The sequence below is a fragment of the Harpegnathos saltator genome, unplaced genomic scaffold, assembly GCF_003227715.2.
Source record: "Harpegnathos saltator strain DR-91 unplaced genomic scaffold, Hsal_v8.6 scaffold204, whole genome shotgun sequence".
In the NCBI taxonomy this organism is placed as follows: Eukaryota; Metazoa; Arthropoda; class Insecta; order Hymenoptera; family Formicidae; genus Harpegnathos; species Harpegnathos saltator.
Genome location: NW_020229989.1, coordinates 363,237 through 371,945, shown reverse-complemented (window position 1 = coordinate 371,945; position 8,709 = coordinate 363,237). Strand labels below are relative to the sequence as shown.

The 8,709-nt window shown below is 40.3% G+C and overlaps 1 protein-coding gene across 7 annotated transcripts in view; it reads right to left on the bottom strand.

Annotated features, from left to right (window-relative positions):
- Positions 1-1,855: 1,855 nt before the first annotated feature.
- The window catches only part of Tsp66E (Tetraspanin 66E), a 35,229-nt gene continuing 28,375 nt past the window's right edge, over positions 1,856-8,709 (bottom strand). For 2 of the 7 annotated variants that reach the window (XR_003112819.1, XM_025298093.1), the window contains one exon: positions 3,573-6,879. Coding sequence is in view for 4 of the 7 variants with exons in the window: in XM_025298093.1 (XP_025153878.1) it covers positions 6,845-6,879 (35 nt within the window). In the remaining 3 variants the exon portion in view is untranslated. Of the gene's footprint in view, positions 2,438-3,572; positions 6,880-8,709 lie in introns of those variants that run through there. The other 5 variants (XR_003112820.1, XM_011145105.3, XM_025298094.1 and 2 more) reach the window with 4 other exon arrangements.

The following is an 8,709-nucleotide window of genomic DNA, read 5'->3' as shown; positions in this document are numbered from 1 at the left end:
CCCGCGACAACGCCTTCGGGGCCGAGCTCTTGTACTTTTCTGACTCTCAAATAAATCTAACATATTTATATTACTATCAAACGTCTCGCTGCTTTCTTCCTCACCGAACCCGGACTCCGACGAGCCTTGTCCGAGCAAAACGCGTAGCAACGACCGAACCGCGGAGTTCCGCCGTTACAACTATTCGATACATAAAAAAATTGCCAACGATCCCGGCTTTAAAACTTGCATTATTTTTACTTAACAAATATTTTTAAATTGCAAATAGTCATGAGATTTTGTGCAAATAAATGTGAAGTCGATTGTAATAGAGACATTGTTTAACATATAAAATTTACAAACTGATAACTGCGCAAAAAGTTCTTACTCTTACACATTTTTGGGTTAAAAATGATCAATATATTGTATATTGTTTGCGCCTTTGTATATTGGAGCGAAAATGCGCGGATGTCGGGACGCCCTTATCAGAAGGATCGAAATCAGGGATGATGGTAGACTCAGGTCTCGTACGGCCTCTTCGGGTCGTAAATCCGAGCTGAGAAACGAGAACGAAAAATACTCGTGACAAATACGTCCACGAGCGCAAAAGCGAAACGACCTTCGTTGGAAGGCCTACCCTTTCGGACTCAACGGCAAGCAATCTGCCACGGTCCTGAGAGCCGTGGAGATGCACAAGAAAGCGCTGAGCTCTTGTCACGCGGGAGGCGAACTGAGTTGCTCCTGGGCGACTAGCCAGTCTTGCGGACGCTTGGACCGAGAGCTCAGAGCTTTCGAAGAAGCGATCACTTCGAAGAAATCGCTCTTGAAATCACCAAGATCCGCGACGGATACTTGGTAAGAGAGAGTTCGCAAACTCCTAAGGAGACGGCCACGCCGTTCCTAATAGCTGCCGAGTTCCTCGACGGACACGCGGAAAGAGAGTTCACCACTTCCACACGGAGGCGATCTAACTCGCTCCTGACTCGTGGCAACGCAGCGAACTCAAAGCTTCGTTATTCGTTATTCGTTATATGGCGCCGGACTAAATACAGCAATGTCCATACGCCATTTCCCAGTAGTATGATGTAAAGAGAAAAACAGGGACAGCGCGTACGCAGTACCCACGATCAAAAAAATATGCGTAGTTACAAGAACCACATCCAACCACCACGGAGGCGAACAAAAGACTGCGAACTCAAAACGAAATCGGCGATTCTCACCATAAAGCCTCAATCCAGCAGAGTGTATTAGCACCGCCGTCAACTCAGCAGAGTGTATAGTGCGTTGATTCGAATCTCTACTACGCGCGAAACACTGCACCAAGAAAGCCTAGAGCAGGTCGGTAAAGAAGGGCGCTATAAGTCACACAGACCAGCTACCAGAGATTGCCACAATCGGCGTCGAAGAGCTGACCGTTTGGCGGATTCTTGTCCGCGGGTTGCAGAGTCGTGGTGTACGCCTCGTAGCGGCCTCGGCTGGAGCTACTCGCCAGGCGGGGGAGATCGACGGGACGGCCGCGCGCTCGTCTACGAGAGACCGGAGCGCTGCGCCGACTACGAGAAAGCCGGCGCCGGGAATCCTTGCCGCCCGCCATGCAGAACCGGCGGGCTCCGCTCGCTTCTCTTATGGCACACGCATTCCGGAACATATATCTTATATGGCATTTTATGAATAACATAAAATCTTTATTTTGGTTCTGTGTGAATGTGTATGTGTACAGCTTTATTTTTACATAAAAACATGTAATATTCAATCGATCATACTATATTCTTAATATATGCAATTGTACAGTTTTTATTTATATATATATATATATGCGCGCATGTGTGTGTATGTGTGTTGTATGTATAATATATATTTAACATAATTAATGTATATTATATATATGTAATAATGCATTGGAATACAATTGTATATCACTAATCACATCTCAAATATATACACTCTTTTAGGTCAGGTATCTCTCTCAGTCTCTGTATAAAAAATTTGAATATATCTTGATACACACTTATACCTTGTGAAAACTTCTAACTGTATTGAAACAAAGACGAATATTACCAAACATCTTAAACTTTTGTTCAAGTTGAATTAAATAATATCCTGCATCCTTGACCATACATTACGCTTTGTGATTTGCTCTCGATTCTATCAATGTAATATGTCAAGTACAATTTAGAAAAATAACTTTTTGCAACAACTTACTGCATCTTACTTTAGTGCCAAAAACATACGCAATATAAATGTTATTATAAATTTACAGAGAATAACGCTAAATTTATTACAACATTATAGCATATAGCTATAATATGCGCTTTATACAATATTTTATCGCAATTCCAGAATAAACGCTTAAAGTCACATTAATCTTGGCTCGATTTCCATAAATTCTAGAGAAAATCTTAAACTGATGCCTTAGACTTCATGTTTTTAAATCTTTTGTTGGTGATAAACAGCTTTTCTGAAATTTATACATTCAATATTATAGAACACTCTATATTAAACTGCATTGCAAGAATCAGGTTATCTATATTGCAATTTATCCCTATTTATTTCGACGTCAAGCAATTTTGTGGTAATGAAAAATGCAATATACTTCAAATTGTGATGTGAGAACGACAGAGAGACAAGTTCTATTGTTTCAAACTATCTCATCTTGCATTCCTTTAAATTTCGTGATATAGACATTATACGAAGAGAGAAATTTATACGATCACTTCTGGATTATACTTATGCTATTGTTATTCTCTGTATAGGGGTTGGATTGCAATAGAAGAAACCTTTACATTATTTCAAGATGAACAACTATAAAAACGTTTAAAAATAAATATAAATATTTATAGTGCGTAGCATGCAAAAAATGTGTTCTTCACTTCTAAATTAAACTGCACATTATAAAAACAAGCATTTTGCTACATATCATAGTTTTTAACTATCAACTAATGAATTAATGAGAGAATACTTCAATCCTCCAATTAGTCTGTGCTATGTATATGTATACGTTATAATAAAATATTTTCTCGTGTAATATATATATATATATTTTTTTTTAAGTTCAATGCACGTATTTCAGAGGTAAAAGGAGGTTTGATCGTTATTCCTTCATTGAGAACGATGATGTGCAGCACATTTTCATACACGGCAATTGACAAAGAAAAGTGAGTTCATGTTTAATACAAATGTGTGATACTTTGACTTCGCGATATATACACAAGATAAATATATAAAATTCTCTTTCCAATATACGCGCGCGCGCGCGCTGTTAGCAATGACGCAGCCCCGCCGTTGTTCAAACATTTGTTTGCTACATTTGACCACTTATTAACCAGGTACATTAGGAAAATACAAAACTAGAGAAGCATACATCATGAAGTCAAAATATATTATATAAATATATGAGAGTTTCTTTATGTAAATAAGTTATAGGATTTTATGTATGTAATTTCCTTATCTTTCGCATTAACAATATCATTTTTCTTGTTTTGTTTTACTAAAAATATTTATGTCTTAATTTCATGAACTCTTTAGTATTTGGCAATAACGCATGTATCTCTCTTTTTCTCTCTCCCTCATTTTCACCCTCTTTCCCCCCCCCCTCTCTCTCTCTTCCCGACTGCTATTTCGAGTGTAAAGCTATTATGTACGTGAGAAGCTTTTACACAATTTTTCGTTGAACGCAATAAGAATGTTAGAAAACAAAAAGAAGAAGGAATGGATAATATACAGAAAATATATTGAGAAAAAGTATACATCGGTTTCTCGTTACGATTACGTGTCTCGTTATATATTCCACTGTCCATTCTGAATGGACGAAGCGCGTGAGTATTCCGAGTTTTTATATGATACAAGCATCTAAAATATTTATGCGTATGTACACAGCTGCTATATCCATTATCGACATTCTTTCACGATGATCGGTAGACGACAAACACCGCAGAGAACGAAAGGAAAAGGTAGTTACATAATAGCGTTCGTTATCGGGTTGTCGCTCTCGCGGTAAATACGAAGATACGATATATCTACTGGCTGGTTATTTTAAACGCTTGTACCTCCGCAATATATAAACACTTAGCAGAAACTACGAAACGTTATCAATCAACAGTGACGTAGGGATATTTCGTATCTGCTATAATTCAATAGTTACTTTTCTTACAATTATATACAAGTGCGGCTAGAGCACATACTTCACAAGTCACAATATTTCAAAATATATAACTTAGGATATGTGTTCTCTCTCGTCATTATTCTTTTTCTATCTCTTTCTTTTTCAAAGACGGACCTTTCTCTCTATAGCGAAAGTTGTATTAAAATAATTTTGTACTTGTTCCCTCTTTTTGTATTTTCGCTGCGGTGCGTATAGAATCGGCTTCTCTTTAAGAAAAGCACAGGATGTGTACGTGTGTGTGTATATGTACACACACACACATACACACACACACATACACACACATATATATATATATATATATATATATATATATATAAGTGTCGCCTAGAAAATATCTTCTACGTCACTGCCAGAGCGTATCTCCCGAAACGTTTCGTTGTACAAGCGTCAGGATTTTGTATCTGTTGGCCGACTTCTCAGCTAGCCTAGGCTGGGCTAGCGGCTAGAGTTTCAAGCAAGCAAGGCACAGGAGCACAAAGGGCTCAACGTGCTAGGAGGAGGCACTACTCAACAGTTCCATGCTCTTAATGCCTCGTCAACAGCAGCACCAACAAGTTAACACTGGAAACGAAAATGTCTAGAATGTGTGGCATGAACAATTAGTAGCTATGTATGTGTAAAAGAGCATTGTAAAACTACCGCGTCCAATTGCTTTTTTTTCCTCTTTCGTGTTTTTCTTCTTATCTTTTACGTTTATCATCAATTGCGTTGTACGTACGCGCACGCCGGCACAAAACATGAACTATAGTAGTTCGTATAGTAGCCTTCGCGTCGAGTCAATACCACACACAATTCAACGCACAACCATGCGATCCACGGATTACAACAATGGCAACAGTCTCTGAAGAAGAGAGAGTTGTCGCGCGATCTGTCGTCGTTAAATCTACGAAAATTTCAGGTACTGAAAACAAAGCGTAAGTAATCGTATTATCGAGAATATGCGTCCCCCCTCCCTCCTCAATTTATCTGCGAGCATTTCTTTACCCTCCCTTTCCACCCGTCTTCCAACCGTCGCCGTCGCCGAAATAAGCAAAAAACGGAAGCTTGCACGTTCGCTCATAACGTATCGCGCACAATCGATACGTCGCGAAACTACAAAAATATATTCTACTCAGGTATAATATATACGGTATAATTACAGTAGTAAATATAATGTACACACGGTAATAAGTCAGGTATAATATAATGTGTCACTCTCTAAATTTCTCGGAGTGAAATTTTACTTGAAGAATAGGTGCGATCGCCACCTAGTCACTCGAATTCGGGCGAGTCCTCGAATTCGTGCAAGGTGAATTCTTCGCTGTGATGCTTTGGAAACAATATTCCGGGAATGACACTTTTGATTCCTCCGTAGTAGTCCGCGTAGTAAACTCGTTATAACGCGCTTTCAAGTTCATCTCTTGAATCTTCAGTCTTAGAGTCCTCTACTTTTACCCCCTGCGTGTGCTTGGTGCGCATACGTACAGAGATAGCGTATACAGTTTTGTTAAACATTCAAGGTACACTAATACACATTATGAGTTTCGAGACATAAATTTCTCTTCGAAATTATACGTCATCTTTCATTTTACACAGTAATACGTTTTATGTTCTTTTACGTGTAAACGCGAATGAGATTCTTCGTCTTGTGATTTATTTGTTAGATACCATATAGTGTGTTTGCAACATCGAGACAATAGAAATTGCTGACTAAACTACTCTAACTAGTGGAAAAGGGGGGAAAAACCAAAAGAGAGAAAGAAAAGAAAAAGAAAAGGAATTGTCGATATTGTCATCGCATATGGCAACATCGAGCAGAAATGATTTAGCCACGTGCGTTTGATAACTTGTGTCGTCGGTAGTCGTCGAGTACGCGAATGTGAGTCCTATTGAAATAAAAATTTACGGCGAAATGCTTAAATATAAAACGCAAAAAAAAAGACGACGGCGATAGGCCCAATTGCACAGTTGGCTTTTTCTTTTTGCAAAAATGCATCGATTACAACATCCGCTCAGGATTTCATTTGGCTCCACAGTCAGAGAATCGTAAAGCGTGTGTTAAAAGGAATGAGAAGAAAAGAAATGAAATCTTTATACGCTGTGTATCTATGTATATGTATTATTATGAGCGCAAAGATTCCTTTTAGCTTTGATTAATATCTCTCTCCTTTTCTTTTTCTACCTACGATAGCGATCCGTCGTCGAGATAATATACTACAGACGCTGAAACATAATAATTGCAACTTCATTAATAGCCATACTGGTTAATGCGTAAGCACACTTATCATTTTCGTAATCTGCGAGTTTGCGTCATTTGCTCCCCGAAATGTCACTCCACATGACATGTGCTTTCGTTTCCCGGCAAGCCGTCAACAATAAGCAATCCGCACCTGTTACAGCCTGCACTGCGTGTAAAATCGATGCAATCGGGCCTTTCTCTCTCCCTCACCTTCCGTATCTGTGTCCCTCAGTCGAAATTATATACAACAGCATGGCCATGCAAGAGTAGAGAGCAAAGCTACCATGCCTCAACAGAATCCACGAAAGAAAAAAAAGAAAAAAAAACGCTTGTAGAACAGCCACTTTCGAAGGTGGGTAACAGATATCTAGACACTGCCGGGGCAGCGAGGCAGGTGAGGTCAACTGTCAACTGACAGCTTCACCTCCGTCTTACTTGAAACCAAACCCCATCAAAATCATCATCATCCTTACTTCGGCACCTCACCAGGCCTGTCTCGACGATACGTCTACACAAGCTAAAAGAACCAAGTTCATTTGTCAATGCTTTCCTTTCAAAGTAAGAAGAATCTATTACTTTATAAAGGATAGACTGTAATTTCTCGGATGGATATACACTATGTGTGACATTGTGTGATCCTCGCGCTCGACGAGGCAGGCAGAGATGGTCCGCCTCGTCGTTGGAGGGAGGGGACACAAATGTGAAACTGTGCTGCACTCAACAACACTATTTTCACTATTGATCCACTTGGATCGTCAATGTTAATAAAGACCTGTGCGATAGTCTGTCTGTGTTTTACTTTTTTTTTTCTTTTTGGTTCTTACTAACGGACAATGGAATGTGAGATATATTGGGAATAATTGTGCGATTGTACCGTAAGAGGGTCTCATATATCATGCCGGGGAAAATGTGATCGGGGACAGAATATCAATGATTGAAAGAATTCAAGCGAGTTGCTCGAGAGTGATACAGGAGATAAAAATACGTAGTAATCGATACAAACAATCGGAACGTTGTTATACGTGGAACTCGGGTTTCATTAATATTCACCTTCTCCGGGTGCGAGAACTTGGACGTTGTGGTTAACGGCCGAGGAGCATTCCGGCGTGATATGTACAAAATTGGTCATTTCCGATTGAGCTTGAAAGCGGATGGATGACGCACGACACCGCGCAATAATATCACACATCGAATTACGTTAATAATAATAATTACGTTAATATTAATAATTAATATTATACGTGCGTCTCTTTCTTTTTTTTGGAATATGAGCGAATCTCTCTCTCTCTCTCTCTCTCTCTCTCTCTCTCTTTCTCTCTCTCTCTCTCTCTCTCTCTCTCTCTCTCTCTCTCTCTCTCTCTCCCTCCCTCCCTCCCTCCCTCCCTCTCTCTCTCTTTCTCTCTCTCTCGAAATGTTTTCCTACGACCGAATGTACCGTAAAAAAACGAAAGAGCTTCCATCGTTTTCCAGCAGAAATCTGCAATAGTACTTGAACGATGAATACTTTACGAACTTGCGCTCTTGGCCCTCGAGCACCAAATATATCAATATTTTTGTACTCGGTAACTGTATAAAAAACGTTCATACAGAGTCTCGTAGTCAGATGAAAAATGCACAAATACTCATGACACGAACTGTCCGTCTAATTTGTCCATTGTCGCATTGCTAAGGACAGAAGGATTCTACACGCGCGTTGAGAAAAAGGTCGGACAATCACGAATCACGACAATCAACGAACACTCGACGACGTCGACCACGACGTCCGTGTATCACACCTCGGTCCCGGTGAATGCGAGAAAAGAAGCGAATGCCATTCGATATACTGGGCGGTTTTAACATCGAGATAAAGCGCAGCTTGACGGCTGTTAGCAGTTCGGCACGGGCTGACCGCGCGACAAATTTGGCACATGCAACCGACAGGATCCCAGGTGTTTGGTGGAAACACCTTCTCGTTCTTGCGCGCTTTCCGCTCGATGCGATTCTCTGTTAAGATCGGGGACACGTCAACATGCCAGTGGTAGCGAATAATCGAAGGGCTCGCTATCGGAAGAGATCCGTCGCGCGACCACAATCCGCCGGCCCCGGTCCGCCGGCCCGTCGCTTCGCCGATCGAATTGCAACATAACGTTCCCCGCTCAGCCGATCGTCAGCCCTTCGATATTCGTTACACACGCCATAGCTACGAGATTTATACGCAGTCAGAATACACGATGCGGTACGATGCTACCGGAGTGCGTCGCCATTGCGTTGGAAACACGTATGTACATGTATGTATATATATATGCATATATATATATATATGTATGTATATAGTACAGAGGTACTTTTTAATATCTACGTATGTATG